The 21,466-nt window shown below is 36.6% G+C and overlaps 1 protein-coding gene across 1 annotated transcript in view; it reads left to right on the top strand.

Moving 5' to 3' along the window:
- The window catches only part of LOC105389629 (myelin transcription factor 1), a 73,215-nt gene that overhangs the window by 8,996 nt on the left and 42,753 nt on the right, over positions 1-21,466 (top strand). The window contains exon 2 of the mRNA XM_048623744.1: positions 8,377-8,405. Coding sequence (XP_048479701.1) covers positions 8,377-8,405 — 29 coding nt within the window. The remainder of the gene's footprint in view (positions 1-8,376; positions 8,406-21,466) is intronic.

The raw sequence follows: 21,466 nt of genomic DNA, 5'->3' as shown, positions 1-21,466 counted from the left end.
CCCTTCCGGCTCGAGGTGGAAACTACTGGGTTCCTTGTTTGTCTACTAATTACAGGGTGGTCTTCGAACGCTGACCGCGCGTTCTAAATGAGTAGACGGTGAAACGGTAGCGGAGCTCTAAATATACCCAGAGCAGCACAAACATACCTGGGTAGATGAATCGAGCAATATCGACAGATTTTAAGTCAAGTTAAAACTATAATACAATAGGTACCTGATCCTAAGAACATGAATATTCATATTAAAGCAAGGAACAACAAAGGTTGTTTTATTCCATTAAAATTTTGTTAAGCACACTCTTAGGCCAAGATAAATAGTCGTTGCTTAGCACTTGCTCAAACTAATGCTTAGCCAAGTACGACTTCACCTGAACTAAGTCGAGTTGCAATGAGTCTCTAAAATAGACACTACATAGCGTTTGCTCGGCTAAGTCACTGGCTTAGAACCTGTTATATCAAATCTGCGTCAAATGTATATTTATTTATCTGTGGTCATAGTTTCATTCCGTAGTTTTTTAGCAAATTTGGTATAAATGTGGTCTGTGGATAGCCTGAGAGCATAGAATAATAATTTCCTGAGAGTGTGGCAGATGTGACAACTTGGGTATGCTTAGCAAGGGCCAAGTCATGACAAATGTGAACTCGAACTCGGCTAAGTCAGAGTGTGAACTGGCATAGTCTGTGCTCAAGTAGTGTCTATTTTAGTGAATTCGTGTTCTTAGCATGTGCTTAAGCTAAGACTCCGTCTTAGTTTCGTCTATTTATCTTGGCCATAGTATGTTCGGACCCTGCAATTTGTCATAAATTTTCATGCAAATTCATCACTTGATTTAAACTGAAGTCCCTAACCCTCAATTAATACAAGTGGACCTAAGAAAATTAATTTTGGCGGCGCACTTCAATCAGTGCGTCCATAAATAGAACGTCCGTGTTGCCATGGCGACCGCCTCGGTATGGACTTCTCTATTATTTGATTGTATCAACATTCATACCGGGCTCGCATGTCGCAGAGTGCGGGGGGGGGCTCCGAAGCCAGATTTGATTTCTCTTCTCAATGCAGACGTCACGGTCACGCCATAGTGAAGACACAGTCGCGGCGGTCACGCTCCACCACGCCGCCCCGCTCGTCATGACCCGCGGCCGCTCCTCACAAAACGTGACCACAATTTTCTTTTCCGGGAACTTTCTGACGTACTCCCGCAGAAACCGTAAACACTGTTACTGAATTTAGAAGAAACCCTAACAAAAAAGGAACTTTTCAAAAGAAACATCCAGGTACTGGCTACTTCAGTATACTGAATCACGGTGCACTTCACGCGACATTTAAAATGAAAAGCGCAAAGGGGTCATGTAATCCGGGGGTTTTTCGCCCGCTCTCCGACTTGTGTATGCGTGTGTCGCGTCTTTTGTCACGTAGTCTTAATTAAGAGCGGCCGACCCCAAGGTTGCCCGGCGACCGGCCGCGCCGCGCATTTCCATATCGATTGTTGTTTATTCACTGCGGAGAATGAGATATGGTAAATGAGTCTGGAGTCGTCAAAATATCCTCGCAGGAAATGTAAGTGGATTGACAATTGACAGTAAAATCTGTTAAAAGATAAAAACGCGTCTATTTTCAGCCACCCCACTGTTTGCGCGACGGAAGCTGAGCCTAATAAACCGGCGCTTAACCTCTCACGACAAAGCCGATACAAACTTAGTGACATCCCGCGTCAGAGGAGGCTCCAGTACAAAAAAAAACCGGCGCCGACGTGTCAAAGGCACCGCGAGACACCGAGGAGGGGCCCTTTGTTGCCTCTTGAAATATTTTTTAAAGCTTAACTCCTTAGCGAATTGAGAGATTAAGTCTTTTAAGGAGCAACTGGTCCCCAGCGGCGCGCGTGATCATTCCTTCAGATCTCATTTCCGGGATGCTTCACTTGATTGTTATTTTTGTTTCGTTTCCCGCTCTACAACGGGTGGGAATTGAAGTGACAGTCACCGATTTGCGTTCGGGCGTGATAAGTGTTTTCCGATGTTTTTTTGTAAGCACAGATTTGTTTTTTACTTAATTTTATGGTCGCCTACACTGATCGCCCTTATTCTTCCGTAATAGAATGCTAAATCATTGAATTGCTAAGTGTTTTTTTACGTAAACACAGAATACGCCTAGTACCTTTTTCAATCCAATCCATTTATTCATAAAACATGGTGTAAAGCTTTTGATGACAAAGCTTCGACTGAAGCCCATTACCCCAAAGAGGTAGTCAGAAGTGAGTCATTTGTGTACTCTGTACTCACGTGATAAGTTCGAGAAGCGTATCGCTGTTACCTTATAACTAAAACATATAAACTTAAAATTAATTCCGAGCCAATAATTTAACATTTCCAAATATGCAGCACATTGAGGTTAGTAGATCTCGGAGGACACTCGCGGCAAAGCCACAAGAAAATATGCAAATGCGTATAAGGCAGTAGGTAAGCGCTCATAAGCCGTGTAATTATTCACATCGGATTTGCAAATCGCGCCCGGAGCGGCGTCCCGCGCTAGTATTAAACTGACCCTCGACTCGAACGCATTTAAATCAAAACACATGTGCTGAGAGCGGTCACTCGGCTTAGCCGTTGATTTTGAGGGCTTCCCCTTTTTGCGGGTCCCTGCGCCGATTCCTTGGCGATGATCAATACCCCCTCCACCCCCCGCGACCCTCCCTCTTAATTAGGACTCTGGATCTGCAGCGGACGCACACACGCGCGACCCGTATAATGTTAATCAACTTTCATTATACACTAAGGAATTATATGGGTACGCCTGAGGAGTGATTACCGGAGTTAAGGCGCGTCCCCGACCAAGAAATCATACTTTATTATGATTATTCGGTATTTGGCGCGGCTTTACGACGACACCTCGCGGGTCGCAGCCGCATTAGAATATACTGCGCGCATACATCACCCGCGGATACTTTACATTGTCTCGAGTGTACACGGCGTAATTAGCTTTTGTTAATGTTCCTGAGACTATTTGTGTTCTCAACTAGCCGAGCGAGCGCGCACAAAACCTTTCTAGGGTTCTACCTTTTTTGGCATAAGATTTATTTGCCTAATCTCGTATTGCATAGTAACGTTTGGTCAAAGTCTCGTTACGCCGAAAATCGTATGGCATAAATCTCGTTTAGTAAAAAGTTATTTCGCATAACATTGTTTAGCCTAATAATGGTATGGCCAAATCTTGAATAGCCTAATAATGCTATGGCATAGGTTTATTAGGTTTATACAAAGTAATAATATTCGTTTGGCTTTAACTTTGACGGAGCGTCTCCCTACATAGCGCAAACTGGTGCCTTGTGTTGTTTCCGCTGGTTGGAAAACGCTCCGCTCCGCTTCGCTGCGCTCCGCTTTGGTTTTGATGAACATGTGCACCTAACACGCTCCTCCTTGTTTTGCTCGTCGTCGCACCTATTTTTAGGTTTCGATCTCATGGGGTTTGTAATAATTATATTGGTCGTTAACTTTCGATTTTTTGATCATACAATATCGTGATTTTCGGGATGTAGGAGAAAAATACCACAATTTGTACATTTACTACGTACTTAATATATTATTTATTAAGATAACATTACGAGAAACAAGATTATACATAGGTATAGACGAACATAAATTTGAGCAAACGAAACTTAGGTGTTAAAAGATTGTACCTAAAGAGTTTTAGACGAAACGAGCCTTATGCCACATAAGTCTTGGCAAAGTGATGGTTCGGCCAAAAAAGTTTAGACCATACGAGTTATGCGAAATGAGTTTTGGTCAATAAAGATTATGCGAGATGAGCGGAACCCCCTTTCTAGAGATGATAGTTATTGCAGTTTTTGTTTTTCTTTTCGGATCCTTTGTGTCGGTTTCTTTATTCAGATGATTAATTTCTAATCCTCACAGTTTATAATGAGATGCGTGATGTTGGTCGCTGATACGAGGAGGTCGGAGGGGTGGAGGGCGGGTCGCGGGGGGGGCTCATCACGGACCAGGCTCACTGGACCCGACATAACCCGACAGTTCACTCACAACCACTTATTTACACTACACAAGTTTAAAACTACTTAAACTGTGCTGATATTAACATGCATTTTTAAAATATTTCCTCCCCATCAGTAACCATTAAAAAAAATTGTCAAGGTAGAATCAACTTGCAATAGGTTAAACTGAAGTATAAGTTGCCTTATTCAAAGTACTATAAAACGCAAGTCCATAGAAGTGCACCCGCCCTTTCAGTACTTTCAGTCCCCCCTCTAAGTGGAAGGGCGCAATCCTTCCCGTATTGAGTAATGCCGTTTAATCCATGTTATGAGGATAAACCGTCAATAAATCTCCTCGGGGCACCCTTTCATTATCGCTTCTCATAAAATTTAATTGATCAAAGCGTTTAGTTAGACGAACTATATTACTTATAGGCCTCCTCTACGAATATTACTGTTTGTGGATGTGAAATCGTGGATTTGATGAGCAAGACTACATCTTTCAGTATTAAGATGTATGGATTTGTCATCCTGAAAGTTTTTATGCAGTTATCTCGTGTATATCAATTACAGAATGATTCAACTGTCGAGATTGTGACTCTTTTTTTTTCAAGAAAGATATTATTACTTAGATTTTTTTATTAAATAAATATAAATCTATATTACCTTAAATTAATATTTAAATTTAATTAGCAGTAAATAGAAGCAGTTATAAATTACGATAAAGTTAATTCCGTATGTTATCATTATGCAATACATTTAACATAATTATGAAGCTAAACTTACAACCCGAATCAATCTCAAGCCGCACGTATGAGTTTGATAAATGAGTTGTCTTCCTCAATTTTCTTTACGGACAATTTATTTATTGTGTTAACTAACTACCGTGCCACCACCAGCCAACTTAGACCCCTAACACCTCTTAGTAAGACACTTATAGTATGAACTGCTACACGGAAAACGCAGGTCTTGCTTCAGTGGTTTTCTCACACATACATATGGGAGTACAGGTGGCCGTGGGCCCTTGAAATAATTAAATAAATAAGGTGTTGCCATTAATTACAAAGAACGTCGTTCACAGGCGAACCCGGCGCAACAATGTAGTAACAAATTAATAAGCTTATTAACTCCTTCCGACAAGTCATTCTTTTATACAGTGGGAGGTGGCGCGGGGTTAGTAAATGTTAGCAGCTTGGGCTGCTTTTTGAGTATATGATTTATTATGAACTTGTTTTATTTGTACTTGTGAACATTATGATATAAGAATATCTTCTTATTAGTTATAATTTTAATTGATGATTAACCATAACAGATATTATACGTTTTAGTCGTAAATTACATAAATAATACAATATGTAGAAAATTCTAATTGGACTTCGTAGCCATTCCGTAGCGTCGTAGCCGCTACGGGTCGTAGCACGTAGCCGCGTAGCATTCTGTGCTACGGAAGTTGGTAACCCTTTTTATGCATATGTGGTGCGATGTGGATAATTATTTGTGGATTTGCGGATGGATAATTTTTTTATAATATGTACTAAATGCTACCTACTGAGTATTTAAGCAAATCATATATTTTTTCGTTCTGTTATTGGGCTATCCATCACACAAAAATAATCTTATAACAGTTGTGGTCTCGAAGGCGCAAGCCCTTGGGAGTCCACGTGTGATTGATTGTTAATGAAGTGGTGGGGCGATAGTTATTAATGATTCCGCGACTCCGCCCGCCTTTCTTTATCTAGCCGAGTATCGCCTATTAGCCGGCCGTGTCCGACACACACCGACCGACGATATATCATGTGCCCCGCAACGGATCAATCAATTTGGGAAATTATGACGCCATGTCGGAAAATGTTACACCCCTTCGTTTTGTTACAAAAATTCCGCTTCATAATACTGATGAGGTGACAACCCTACTGTGGTGACGTCATTGGTTTTTAAAACGCGCCGCCGCGCGGTTTTATAGACTTTGATTTAAACAGATGTCGTGTTAAGGAGGTCCTCCCAGAATATTCGTGCGGAATTTAAATTGCAAATTCACGCGGCGGCAGGTGCAGCCTCACGATTGAATACGCACCTCTCTTTCTAATCTACCCACTTCACCTTCCGTCCCGCTCCCGCAAGAAATCAACGTATAATGAACGTCAACAAATAAAACTCAAGCGTTACTAATTACTGGAGAGCGCTCAGACGAAGAGCGGTAATTCCGTATTGCACTCACTTTGGAGAGGAAAATCTTCAAGTTAATGGCGTTAATTTAAAAAGAGGCCGGTGACTGTGATTTTTCTTTTCCGGAGTTGCGACTTTTGACTCCGGGCAGTGATTGATGGCGGATCGCTTTAAAAAAGTACATCGATACTCATTAAGGGGTAGCGTAGATAAATATATTGATACTCATTAGCGACTAGGGTAGTCGGCCCGGCTACTAAGTTGACCCAAACTAACATGAGCGCATGGGGCTGAGGGTGAAATTCATTATGTATGGGCTGAGAGGTCCAAGGGCAGGTACCGTTTCTAAATTAAAGTTTAGCTCATTTGCTGTGTTGACACGGCGGCATCGGCAGGCCGATCACGACAGTGGCCCTTCAAGAGCCTTAATGAATGAAGAATTTCCAACAACCCTCCTCACGTGCCCCTTGGCTTTTGAACACTACCTATATGGGAACTATCCCTTAAACCCAGTAACTGTGAATTAGTGATGGCACCCAAAATGTACTAATACTGGTTAATGTGAAAAAACCATGACCAATGAAGTATGTTTTATTTGTATAACAGAGTGTTTTAACATAACATTGACCGCTGTATTTGGGTTAATTAAAAATTAATTCAATCGTTGTTTCGTACAAAGGATAATAGCGTTTATGATCGAGTAATGTGGTTGTTTTGGTGTAATATTCCCTCCACAGCCTCAGTCTCCACGGTCCGTGCTCTCCCTTGCCAGTTCTACCCCCAATCGATAGTAATTAATTATTTTTGACGTTATCACAACCAAAATCCATTCTCTTTTTGCTAATTCACGGCCTCACAATATAGCGGGGACGCTTTTAACACACCGGGGGGTCTATAAAAAATAAATAAGATTCGAAATTGCTGAGGCAATGAAAACTTTTTGAAGAATTGACGTTGAGAAATGCAGTTCGGTGCAGGGTCTCATATATCTCTGTTATTTTATATGATAGTCATGAAATATACCTAGGTTTTTTGGTTCTGCTTTATATAATGTGTACTAACTAAAGGGGAATAAATATTTTTAAAGACTTTCCGTGTTAAATTTCATCAAATAAATAATGCGTCCAAGTCCGATACGCGTTCTAGTGAAGACAAGATACTACAATATCTGTAGTTGACGAGGATCTGAATCGGCTGACGGAACATCATGTCAATATTAGACGTGCAACATAAGTCCTGAGCTCTGTGACGTTGTCATACGACTAATGAAGATCCATCTATAGGTAGTCGCATACCAGGACTCAGGAGAGAAATAAAGCTCTGAAACTTTTCTTTTCATTCATTTAAAAAGTATTGACATATACCAGCCTACCTAGAAAAGACACGGAATATAATCCGTACGTTTATGTTTAGTTTTAAATTATAATTATGCATTCTAAATGATGAACAAACTTATAATGAGCGTAATTATATCCGTGCCACGTAATGTAAAAGTCTTATTTTCTTTTTTCACAAACAAAATTCGTCAAAAAATACAAAAAAATCTTATATTTTATTTCCTACAAAATCAGCGACTCGAATGATTCCGCTCGAAGGGCACAGACAAACCGAAAATACTCGAATCCAAACAGCGCGCCGTAAAAATTCCAATTAGCGTACTCCAAATGAAGTAGCTATTGGTCGAGGAAGGAAACAAGACCACTCCGAGAGAGGAGGGCCTGCGCCTCTCATTGGCATAACTTGGTGGGACTTAAAAAATACATAGTGAGACCGTGAGTTGCCCGGGGCGGGCGGCGCCGTGATTAAACCCGCCCAGGCATGCATAACGAGCCCACTGTGTACACGCGGCGAATACTTCCTACTTGCCGCGTCCGTGCACCTGCTCCACTTTACTCTATTACCGTAAGACTCCACTGTGTACTCAGGCCCAGCTACCTGACCCACTTGTCTGCGCGAGTGTATTCCAAAAATCCAAAGGATTATAATCGGTAACGCAAGAAGTTTTTAATTAAAACAGCCCCGCGTTAAGAGGCCCGGTAATGGCTTAAGTCCGGCGCAGGCCGATATTGGGCGGCGTGTATGCGAAATCCGCTACGCAAACTTATTTAGGTCCGTGCGCCCGGTTGTAAGGAAGGGCTAATAGACGTTGTATAAATAAACATGTTGGTAGATTATGTATTTTAATTAAAAATGCATCTTTATTAAAGGCTTTGTTTTTATTTCAGATACTCATGAGGGCGACAATGCGGCGGAGGTAAGTGCCTACTGAAAGAAACCAGTTTTCCGCTTGCCAGTACTTAACTACCTACTCAGTGGGGCATAAAGTGTGGAGTAGTTTATGGGGGCTATGATGGTACGGTCGACAACAAAAGTGCAAGCTTGTTTGCTCGTATATCAGCGGGACATTTGTTCCCGATAAGCGCGGTTCCCCCGCTGGCCATAAAGTGATTAAGTCACAAATCGCGCCGGTGCCGCGTCGCCTCCTCGGGGCCAACAGAAATAACAAATATTTTTGCAGTTGTATTTTCTTATTGGAAGCCTTATCTTGGAGTTTGGCTGACCTACTACAGTGTATTTGGGGGTTTATCAATATAGGAACATTGGGTTTTTTTGCCTATTTGTTTCCATGCTTGCCCTGCATATTATATTCTTGTTATTATAAAGTAGAATATTATGTTACGAACCATAGAGAATTACTTCATACTATAAAGACAAAGCCGTGATTATTCAGAGTTGATTCGCAAGCCACACAAATTTTGCTGTAAAGTATAGACATGATATTTAACCACTTCACGTCTTCACTTCACGTCTTGGAATGAGTACAACGTACTTATGGTACACAACTAGAATCTAGATGACGTGTAGGTTTCCTCACAATGTTTTCCTTCACCGTAAAATAATGCAGACTCTATCTAGTATAATACTAAGTATACTACAGCTAGTGAGCGTCCTTGGCGGCCCGGGGCGCGGGGTAAGCTGGTGCCACCCCACTACTATTCGGAATCGCTTCGAACGGCTCTATTACAAATAAATTGCCCTTCGAAATTGTTCCGTGTATTATAAATTTCATACGTGCTGAGAAATGACATACGGTATTATTTATTACGGACTGCTATTTTCGGGGAAAAAATAGAAAGAAGACATTCTGACGTAATTGAGCTCGCTATTACTTTTATTGGGGCACCATTTACTGAGGTTTTATTTATGTTTGTAAATTATTCAATTGATTGTGTAAATTTTACTTCGAGTATTGTACAGTTTTAATATTTTACTGCATTGTAGATGGCTGTAACCACTGCTATTGGCTTCGTAATATAGTATATGCAACAACAAAACATGATAGAAATAGACAAGTGATAAACAAAACAAAACACTTTGATAGTTAAACCTTGATTAAATTATAAATAGCCGCGCACAATAAGCACTATTTGTCATGTCAATTATTGAAAACAATTGATTTATAATAACCGAAAACAAATCTGGAGACACGCACTATGCGTATCATTATCAACTGTCACGGAACAGTTATACCGGCGTTTACCCCCAACTATTTTGTTTCATTTGGCATCGTGTTTACACGTTACCTATGTTTACAACCCCTTACCCCACTAACCGTTCGAAACTCGACCGTGTTGTTTAAGGCTTAAGGGTGAGGTGTAGGTGTGAATGGTGTTCAAGGTATTAGTCAAAGCCGCCATTAACCGGCGTACAAATGACACTAAAATGAAATCTATTCATTTCCTGGAGCGAGTCAATCGTCGCCGATACTGGTGGGACCCACGCGATCCGCGCATTACCGCCTCCCACGATGCTCCAAGCGAATATGTTTCAAGCTAAAATACCACCTTGCACCTGCTCATATTTCTGTCTAGTCTATGTTTAGTGTTTTTAAATGCAAAGGTTAGGTTACATACTTACCGTGGCAGTACCACTCGTGTGAATTTTTACCTTTCATTTAACACGACATAACTTGTAACCTCTTTGAATTTTTGGAGTAAAAAAATACTCAATTCATATGCCTGATTATAATATATTGAGTTTGATAAATGTAGAGCAGTAAATCACGACAGAATAAAGGTAGATTTAACATTCCCACAGTTTAACCGCCGCCACGTCTAAATAAATTAACCGCCGCGCCGCCGTAACAAGAAAAAGATAAATTGGAATCAAACGACTTCCAAATTACATAAAAAATGACATGTCTGACTCTATAATTTCCCCCTTACTTACAGAATAACCGCTCACAATCTACGTTGTGGTATGGTATTATCAAAAAATTGGCTTTATTATAAAACTATTCGCTGCCGTAATATCTTGATCAAATAAAAAATTAACATGCGCGAGGGTGACCGCGCGTTACGCGGACAAATGGTCCCCACACTGGTCCGCGCCGCCCCGGGCCAGTCAATCATACCATCCCGACATCAATACGCATTTTTATCGCTTTGACAAAATACCTTGTCCCCGCCAATGAATAACAAAACAAGCAGTAGATTGTTTTTTTAACCAAAACAAGCGCAGTAACTTTTTACAGTCGCCTTCTGAATAAATATAAAGCCTGCACCGGCTAAGCCATTTCAATAAAATTATACAAGTCGATGAAAATAAAAGTCTTGTTGCTGAGAGCAACTGCCGTGAGAGTCCCGCGCCGGCCGCTGCGTGGCGCCACCGTAGTTCGAATGCAAATATTATTTTTTCAAATTTCCTACGAATTATAAAATCAATTAGGCAACGTCGCTGTTGGGGATGCGGCTGAAAAGATAATATTTTTTCTTTTCAATTTATCTTCCTGGATAAATGATGCAGACACGATGTCAGCTGCCTCTTCTATGAAGTCTTCAGAAAATCTGGGATTTAAATTAAATTTGCACAGTGTTCGATACTAATAAATAAGAAAAATCTTAACCTCAAATTTTAAAGCTATGTTATTCCATGGTTCAATAATTATACAATATAATAATTATATTAATTATATTAAATTAAATAATATATATTAGTACGAAATGGACTACGATACAAGGAACTAACAGGAGTAAAAAAATACTCCGTTCCAAATTATGTAGAATGTTGTGCAGTAGAATTGTTAGATCATAAGACCATTATTATATGTTTGTATAGAGTCCCCCTTAAAAAGGAGAATTATGATATATTTTATGAATGCTGTGAAAATATACTTAAGAAAGTCTATAACAAAAAAGATGTAAAGATTATTTTATGTGGAGATTTTAATATAAATATTTTAAACAATACTAGACAAACACAGGAGTTCCAAAATTTACTGTTAAGCTATAATTTGAAACTTGAATTTAATGAGCCCACTAGGCTGATAAGTAAAACCTGCCTAGATAATTTTGCACATAATATCCGACGTGACTGTAAAGGCGATGTCTTAGACTTAGGACTATCGGATCATACAGCACAGCTTTTACAATTACCAGTCAAAAAAACTTACGCTTTTAATTATTTACTAATGAGAAGACGGCACTACAGCAATGAAAATTTAACAAAATTTAAATCATATCTGTCTAATTTTTCGTTTACAGAAATTTGTCACATGGAAGATCCAAATAAAGCGTATTGTCAATTTATGGAATTCTTCAATATGTTATATGAACAGTGTTTCCCTGAAAAAATTATTAGAAAACCGATAAACAGGAAAGAAAAATGGATTTCGCGTGGGATCAAAATATGTAGTAAGAAGCAAAGAAAACTACTTTGGGCATATCGACTTTCTCCGACCGACCAAAACAAAGCAAAATTCGATAGGTATAAAAATATGCTGAAACGTATAATAAAGTTGACTAAAAAAGCTCAAAATAATCACTTAATCCGCACCTCATGCAATAAATCAAAAACGACTTGGCAAATCATAAATAAAAATAAAAATATGCTACTTAAGCCACCGATAAATACTATTAAAACTAATAATACAATTATAACTGACCCTATTGACATCGCAAAATGTTTTAATGACTATTTCATAGATAAAATCAGCTCTACAGATGAATCTATATCCCCTATGACCAATAGCACAGGAGATTCTTTCTTAAATTCAATGTTTCTTGAGCTATCTACATCAAATGACATTATTAAGATAATCAAATCATTAAAAAACACAAACAGCGTCGGACACGATGGCCTCTCAACGAAGGTTATTAAGTTTGTCTCAGAAGCAATAGCTCAACCACTAAGCCACATACTTAATGTGTGTATAGATAAGGGCACATTCCCTGACCTATTAAAAATAGCAATAATAAAGCCTATGTTTAAAAAAGAAGATCCGGAAAATATGAAATACTATAGACCTTTAGCGATGCTATCAGTAATATCAAAAATATTTGAAAAATATATCCACCAAAAACTATATCTCTATCTGACAAAACGTAAAATACTGTGCCCAGAGCAAAAAGGTTTTCAAAAAAACAAAACAATTGACATGGCGATATTTGATCATTTAAACTACATTATAATGAATATCGACAAGAGAATACCAATATGCTCAATATTCATGGACATGTCAAGCGCATTTGATTGCGTTGATCATAGAATATTGTAATGTTCCATCAATGCCGAAACATTAACTATTTCGCAAATAATGAATTTAAACTACGACTGGATGTTCCGAGGGATTTGTTGCGCTTTGGAAGGGTTTTCCCGTGGGATTTTTGGAAAAGTTGTCTATTAAATCATTCAGGGTGTCGGCTAACTTCGTGCCAAGCTTCGTTGTACCGATTTCGGATCACAGAATAATCAAGATAATTATTCTGAGTGTAGGTGAGCCTTAATATTGATATCGGCCAGTTGAGGGTAGAGGATAATATCCACGTAAGCGAGCAGCGCGTGGGCACTTTTCACTTTTGTGTGAGCAGCCGCGGTGAGCAGACGGTCAGATGGAGGGAGTGATCGGTGCCGTGGGAGCTTGAGGACCAGGCGCGTGGAGCCGAGGCGGAACACCGTGTGCGAAGCTAAGTCACCTTTCTATTTACTTTTTGTCTCTCGTATATGATTGAGAAGTTATACCTACACTTTATTTCTTGAAGGACGCTAACCCACGGCTGCAATTTCCATCACACTGGTATAGGTATTAGATAGGTACACTAAAGGTCTTCTACCTCGCTCATTCAGTACTTAGCTAGCTAGAGAAAAACCTACACATTACACATTGCCTAGCTTTGGTTCAACTATTTTAGTTTAGAATAGGGACTTCTGGATAGATACAAATAGGCAGAAGCGGGCTGATGGTGATGATGATGATGATGATTATCAAATAACTAAAACCTGACAATAGATCTCACTTCAAAAATAATAAATTCTTATCAAATAAAAAATATACACCTACCTTCAAATTTGTTCTATGGTTCATTGTTCAAATTATTGATTTTTCATTAGGTAAATAAATGCTTCTATAGAATCTATGCTATATTAATTATTCAAAGAATAAAGTAGATACATACTTAAATAAACTTTTCAAAGATGATCAATTATGGTAGTATCTATATGGCAGAGAAGATTATTTGACTTTGAGTTTTAAAACAAATAACAGCGCAGGGAAAGAATTGATTGACGGAGAAATTTATTCTAAAAGTGTCAAGATATCACAAATAAGGGTTCTAGATACTTAAACTAAATCATTTCTGGTCCTATATTGCTCAATAAATACAAATAGCTCGAAGATAGATCAGATTCCTGTCCAATTTCCATATTTTCAGAAAGTTATGTAAATTCTTACCCATAGAAGTGTTTGTTTCCTTGTTAAATCAATAAATTCTTATGTAAAAAAGGATAGCAAGGATATAGTAGGAATAAAGTTAGCTAGGATATATTTATTACAACTATTTATAATATATTTGAATAAGATTATATAATATTCACTATTTCATAACAATTATCCTATCTATATTCCAATAAGATCAAAGAATATTCACTATTTCATATTATATATTTAATCTTTTAAAATAATACCTAAATCACTTCCCACTTGGCTACAAAATTAGAGTCATATTATTATATTTTCAAATACTTATCTATTATGAAATTCATGATTTAATAAAGTTACTATACTATAAATTATTGAACTATTCTAGTTTCAGTTAATTTATGATTATAAATAAAATTGTCCCCTTTAGCTTTGACAACATGTATTCATGTTGATTTATTTACATGAACATAAAGACAAACCATGTAAATATATAAGTTAGGAGCAAGGGAAGTGATTAATAAGTTGGCGGAGGAATGTCCAAGTCAATGGTTGTGTTCCACGAGGGCTCCGATTGAATATTTGCTATTATTTATCTATTTTAGAGTCTTATATATTGATTCAATCGGGTGTAGTGATCAAGGCCTACAAAGCGTATGGAGGGGCTTCCCTTATTAACCAACACCAAAAAACATTATTATCTATATTATTATCTTTATGTACTTACCTGTAAATATGTAGTTATCGTACAAATAAAAGTTATACATTAAAGTTGTAGTATATAGGTCAATAATTATAGGCAGGTAGGAAGTATGTAATCAGTTCTAGGTCATAGTTTTATTTAATTCACTATCTTTCGTTTATTCGGTTATAACACAACGTAGGGTTTCCCTGGATGTTTCATGGCCAATTCAAAGCAGTATTTGTTTCAGTTTTATTTCACTCAAGTAAGTTTTGTTGTAGTTTCAAATATCTTCTTAGTAAATCCAATAGGTAGGAGTTAAGTAGGCAGGCGGTAGGGCGAAACGTTACAATTTGGTACCGGAAGACCAGGATATTAGATGCTGCTAGGGAATTTGCTTCATCTCTTCATGTTAGATGTCATGTAGCTAGCTTTCTGTTCTTTTATCTGAAATTTTACCAGATCATTTGATTAGGATAGTACTTATTTACAAACAAATCACAATATTGAACACTCTTTTCATAGTATATTAGGTAACTTACGTTTGTCTCGAAAAAACATTAAGTTTTGTTGTTTGTCTTTGCGATTAGTAAGTAAATATTTACTCAATATGGCAGTTTTCACATAAAGGCATTTCTTTTAAAGTTTTGGCTAGAAGAAAGTTTCAAAAGTTTGTTTTTACTTTAGTTGGAAAAACTTTATGCAGCATTGCACCACAAACAATAAAAAGTCAAAAGGTTTTTTTTTACAGAGTAACTTTTATTGCGTCACAGACTTGTATAATATTTGGCAGTGTAATGCACACTCATGACTGCACAAAATCACTGCAAGATGTTAACGTTATAATAAGTCTCTTGTGTTTTGTTCGTAATGATTTGTTATATACTAGTGGTAGGAAAGTGATTATATCCTTGATATAATCACAATTTGTTGCCGTGGAGTGATCGAACTTATAAACGAAAGAAATTTAATAGGAAGCGCAAGAGGCTGGGTTTTGTAATTACGGAAGCATTTGTGAAGATAGATAGGTAGATACTAGGTAGTTGATAAAGTTAGGATGAGGAAATGAATAATGGAAATAATCCATTTATTAAAGTTTACTTAATAAGTAGGGGTTGTAGTAATGTTATGTAGCTCGTTAAAGAATTACAAAAGATTAGGGGTTGTATAACATAATGCTTGTAGTGGAGTTAGAGAATATAATCATCATCATCATCAGGAGTTGTATACTTAATAATATAATGGATTCTTATTCAGAACATTATCTATAATTTTTAATAGGTAGGTACCTACTTACCTTTAAAGAGATTAACATCAAACATAGTTGTATAAAGACTGATCTATCTGTAGGTAGGTCATATTAGTGTTGCTCTGAATCACTATGAACGATCTCTCTGATTATGTAGCTGATTAGGGAATTATTAGTGAATAGGGGTTGTAGGTAAAATAATGATTATGGTCTTATTTTAGGTAAAATCAGTAAAAAATATATTTATTAAAATCAAAAATAATAAAAAATAAAACAAATGTACTTAAAGAATAGGCGGCGCATTATAGTCCTTATGAATAACCTGAAATGATTAGGATATAGAAATTCTGGCCCAGGTAGATGAGGGGTGGGGATTTTGGTCTGGAGGTGCAGTCGGCTGTATCGGTGGATCGAGGAGTTTGCGTGGCGGAGCTTGTGTGATTATTGCTGGGCTGGACTGGCCTGGTTGGGGGGGGATCGGTAGTTATAGCAACTAGTCTATAATTATTAATCATCCTTTTGGCTGGGTTGGTATTGATTGTATGAGTTTTGTTGTGCGGGTTCTTTGGTTTGTTGATGTGGTTGATTGTGCTTCTGGATCGGATCTTTGCTTGTCATCGACTAGGTGCTTAAAAACTAGGCTCTTAAATTATTATACTTGAATGTTTGAAAAAGTACATATATTATACAAAATTGATCATAAGAGTTGGGATAGAACTGTAACACCACCTATGCTAACTTAGAGTAATCGGAAATGTCCAAATGTCTAATTATCAGATTCCAGAGAGCCAATTAGTAACAGATATTATCAGACACTTTCCTAAACAAATACAATGAGTTACAGTTAATAAAGAAAAGAAAGTATAACATTAATCTCATTTGAAAAAAAATTTAAAGAAATATATGATGAAAGGATAGCGGTCAGATATAACAATAAATTTAGAAAACAATTAATGTGTAGCAAGTTACTGTTGTTGATAAAGTGTTAGACCAGGTGAAGTAGGCTAGGACCTCATTTAGTATCAATATATTCTTTGTAAGTTAAGAATTATGCGGGTAGTTTAGTTGTTTGTATTTTGAGTGCCGTTCCAATCCGCTTCTTCACCTGAGTCAGGATGTTTACTTCATAGTATAGACTCAGAGTTTGGTTGTCAAATATAGAACATCGTCATCATCATCATCAGCATTCAAAAAGTATGTCATATCCTGAAAAGAAGAATAGAATTTAATTAAAAAAAAAAAAGCTAGGTATTATGAGGATTTACATAATTATAGTAATTCAGGAAATGACTATTTAGTTCAATATAAATTAAGTAGACTAATAGGATATTACATTTAGGGAATGATTTTATGATAGGTAATCCATATTGGATCTACAGGGGTATGATTTTCATAACAGTCTAACAAAATCTAAGTACAGGAATGAAAAAATGTATTACAATATGTAGAAAAAAATAGGTACTTACTTATTGAAGAACATTAACTTTGGTCTATAAGTAGTGAGGCATTGTGAATGTTTTGTCACAGTGGATGGTTTGATCAGTGGTTTAGTTTTAGTTCAACATAGAGTGTAGTTGGTTTTCCATTGTTATTATGTTTGGTATTATATTATGTTTGGTCCTGAAATAAAACAAATAATTATTTAGGCATAATTCAAATAAAATTACGTAAATGTAGGAGTTGAAGACCAAATGATTAGGATAGGTACTTATTTAAAAGGTGAGGGGTTGACAATAAGTTAAAATATGTTGGTTAGTCTTGTCAGTATCAATTAAAAACTGTATGGGAGATATTTAATTGAGTTAGATTTTTATAACAATAGGTGTATTATAAACACAAGATCCGTAAAACAGAGCTATTGTATGTATAAACTAACTAACAATTCAGAGGTTGTTTATTTTGAATCACGATAATTTGGGCATGAGGACTTAGTTTAGTAGCATGCATACAGGGTATTTGAAAGAATAATGACACTTACCTGTAAGATTCACTCATTATTTTAGAGTTTCGTAAGTTTAATCGGGTAAACTTTAGATTTCTTCGTGCGATCGATGTTGTTGAACACAACGACGCATGCTTATTGCTTTTGTTTTGATTAGTGCGGAAAAAAAAAACAGCCAAACAGGTTAAGGTTATGTCAGGTTGACATTGACAGTTTAGTTTTAATAAAATTGACAGTTAGACAGGTAAGGCACATTTACACAAACAGCCTAGAATAAGGATAATGGAGACCGTGTTTTTCAAATAGGGGTTGTGAAGGAGAGTTGTAATATCTCAGAAAAACAAATTAGTTACCTAGTAACATTATTTTCGACTTAGGTAGTTACGGATGGTAGGAAAATAGTTGAAGTAGAAGTAGTAGTTAGGTATGCCTACATATTTGATAAAATAAATCCTAACTAATATTATAAATGCGAAAGTAACTGTGTCTGTCTGTCTGTCTGTCTGTCTGTTACTCTTTCACGTCAAAACTACTGAACGGATTTGAATGAAATTTGGTATACGTAAGGTCTAGACCCTGGGAAAGAACATAGGCTACTTTTTATCCCGGAATTCCCACGGGAAAACTTTTTAATGCTAAGCGAAGCGCGCGGGAACAGCTAGTATATTATACATGCGAAAGTAACTGTGTCTGTCTGTCTGTCTGTCTGTCTGTTACTCTTTCACGCCAAAACTACTGAACGGATTTTAATGAAATTTGGTATACATACGGTCTAGACCCTGGGAAAGAACATAGGCAACTTTTTATCCCGGAATTCCCACGGGAAAACTTTTTAAGGCGAAGCGAAGCACGCGGGAACAGCTAGTATTATATATATTAGGTTGTAGAAAAAAAAACTAGATGGCGGTATTTTGATGTTTTGGTATCGATGGAATATTGGGGTGGATTTTGTCTGTTACATGAGAGTAGGAACTTTCAATTTTGGTAAAATTGATCTAATATAATAAAATTTTCTTTTATAGAGAAAACGAAAGGGTAGGGTATTGTCATAGCCATTTCCCGGGGATTATGTCGTGATTATAATGTTTCGAAAAACTGAAAGAGCAAAGAATGTGGAAGGAAGAAAAGTACTTTAAAGGTCATTTTAAATTCTGAATGATAAGAATGATAAAGGTACCCGGCCGGGTCTTACATAGTTGATTTAAGGATGATGAAGAATGAAGTTTTAATTAAGTATTTAATATTGAGTGCGATTTATAATCATGACAAATACAGCTGGGAAATGAAGGGTTTATTGATACTTCGTTCAGACACACACACACACACATTTATAAGGGAAACTTTGGTATATTTGTTTCTGTAAAACTTGATTGAGTAGTTACCTATTATATACATATTTAGCTATAAATAAGAAATTTATTCCAAAAGTTACCTTTATTTCACAAATATTTTCCAAATGATCAACTAGTGTAGATACAAGAATTATTGCTACTTATGTAATAAGTATTTTAATAAAAATTTAAAAAAATACTGAGTAAAATCTTAAAAGAATAAAAAAATATTTTTTATAAAAAATAGTTAACTTCATTTAAAAAAAACTACTAACTTAATTATTTATTTATTTATTTATTTATTTAATTATAGGTAAAATACATAAGAAAAAACAAGCTTAAAGATACTACAATAATCCTCGCAGGATTGTGCGCAGCACCTTCATTCTGCGTTATAATTTACATATATACAATTAACAACTTGTGTCTATTAGTAGGTATCTATTTGAAAGTTTGTATAACATGATTCAATTAGGTAGGTACTTAACATTCATAGCAAGCAACAAGTGTAGATATCGTAAGTAGGTAGGTATGTATAAGTAAAATATAATTTAGACTACCTTTTACTTTGAGGCAGTAATATAGGTACTTAAGTAATAATTTATCACTCGAGCGTCGACATAAAGTATTTTTTAAGTTTAATTCTAATATTTGAGTGGGTCAGTGATTGTCTTGTGTCGGTGGGTAGGTTGTTGATGAGTCGCGGAACAAGATAAGAGCTGGTGCGCTCGCCGTACGAGTTATTTGCTCGCGTTGTAACCAGTTTCTTTTGTGTGACGCGTCGAGTTTGTACAGGATGATTAATTTCTTGTTGAATGTTTGTATTGAAAAACTGTTCTATAATAATAATATGTGGGGACATCTCACACACGACCATCCGACCCTAAACTAGGCAGAGCCTGTAATATGGGTATAATATCGGACCGTCAGTTAGTAGTGTGCAAATTGGTTCAAGTAATTTACACACCATACACTCTTAGTCTTGCTTTTGTAGTAAATTGGCGTCGAGAGGCAGGTCTACACGGGCACAAACGTGTACAACTGCTTTAGTCGATTTATTATTTAAGTTAGCTATGCAAGCATTAACACACAAGACGTCTATACAGGCTATAGATGTTTTTACAAAGTACCTTTTACAGACTCCACACGACACACTACACTATACACAAAAAAAAAGACAATTACTTTGAAACAATTTGCTTTAGAAAAATACCTACATACCAAAAGTTGATCATGACGGAAAACAAATACACTTTACACCAAAAACACATTCTGATCGAAGTGTTAATAAACTAGATGTATTTTCTTTTCAATTTAGGTAGGTAAATGATAGAAAAGAAAATTAATAATTAGATACATTATATTTTATTGATTTAATCAGTGGGGAAGAAGAAGGTCTTGATGTTTATTAGAGTGGCGTGAATCAGAGAAAGAGGATGAGAGTTATGGTGAATCGAATGTCTAAGAACCTATGTATTGAAAAGAATAATACCTACAAACATATAGTTAAGTGAAAGTGGCTTTAGTAAAATATCATGGCTGTTCTCCTGCACTGAAGGAAAGATTCCGATTTCACCTTAATCACACAACACTATACAAAAGAGAATATTTATGAAGATTTTGGTGTTAGGTTAGGACAGCATAGTCAAATTATACTGTTGTATGTACAGTATCTTCATAATATTCTATACTCAACATGTACTTACTTTTGTCATTTTGCTGGATTGGAGGGGGATTGAAAAGTTGTGAATCAGTTGTAAACATGAATGCAATAATGGTTCACAATAATAATTCTCTTTCTAGTTTTGGTAAAGTGATACTTGATATTTCTACACTCTACATCAAGCTCGGAGATTGGTGGACATTGTTCCTGGGGATTGTTAGAATGAGACTTGAACTTTATTAATTTCTATTGATGATGCATCGTCGAAAACATAGGGCGTGGGAGAGTTCGTGCTCTAAGAGGGCGTGTTAAAGATGCTACAAAATTCTTAAAAATAAATTTAAGGTTCTGTGGTTTCTCATTTAGCATTGGATCCTTCTGATCGACAGGGTATCCCCTTGTTCCCGGTTTATTGGAGCATGAATAATCTACTAAGTATTCGATCAATAGTTATGTAAATAATAAATAATAATAGGGATGGTCGATGATTTTTGATAATTTCTGGGGATCTTGTTGGCTAATCATCTGAGTCATTTTACACTCATACACACAGACATATTGAGGTGATGATCGGAATTTCCTTTTACAAATTTTTCATCGTTTAAATTCAATGAATTTGATATTTGCGAAAATAAAGGGTGGTGTATATTATTGTGTATATTTTTTCCATATCTCAATTATAATATACTTGCGATACTACAAAAATATAAGGGGTTGAATGTAATGTTCCATCAATGCCGAAACATTAACTA

Source organism: Plutella xylostella, chromosome 10, assembly GCF_932276165.1.
Source record: "Plutella xylostella chromosome 10, ilPluXylo3.1, whole genome shotgun sequence".
Lineage (NCBI taxonomy): Eukaryota > Metazoa > Arthropoda > Insecta > Lepidoptera > Plutellidae > Plutella > Plutella xylostella.
The sequence above is the reverse complement of the archived record's forward strand: the minus strand, read 5'-3'. Positions and strand labels throughout refer to the sequence as shown.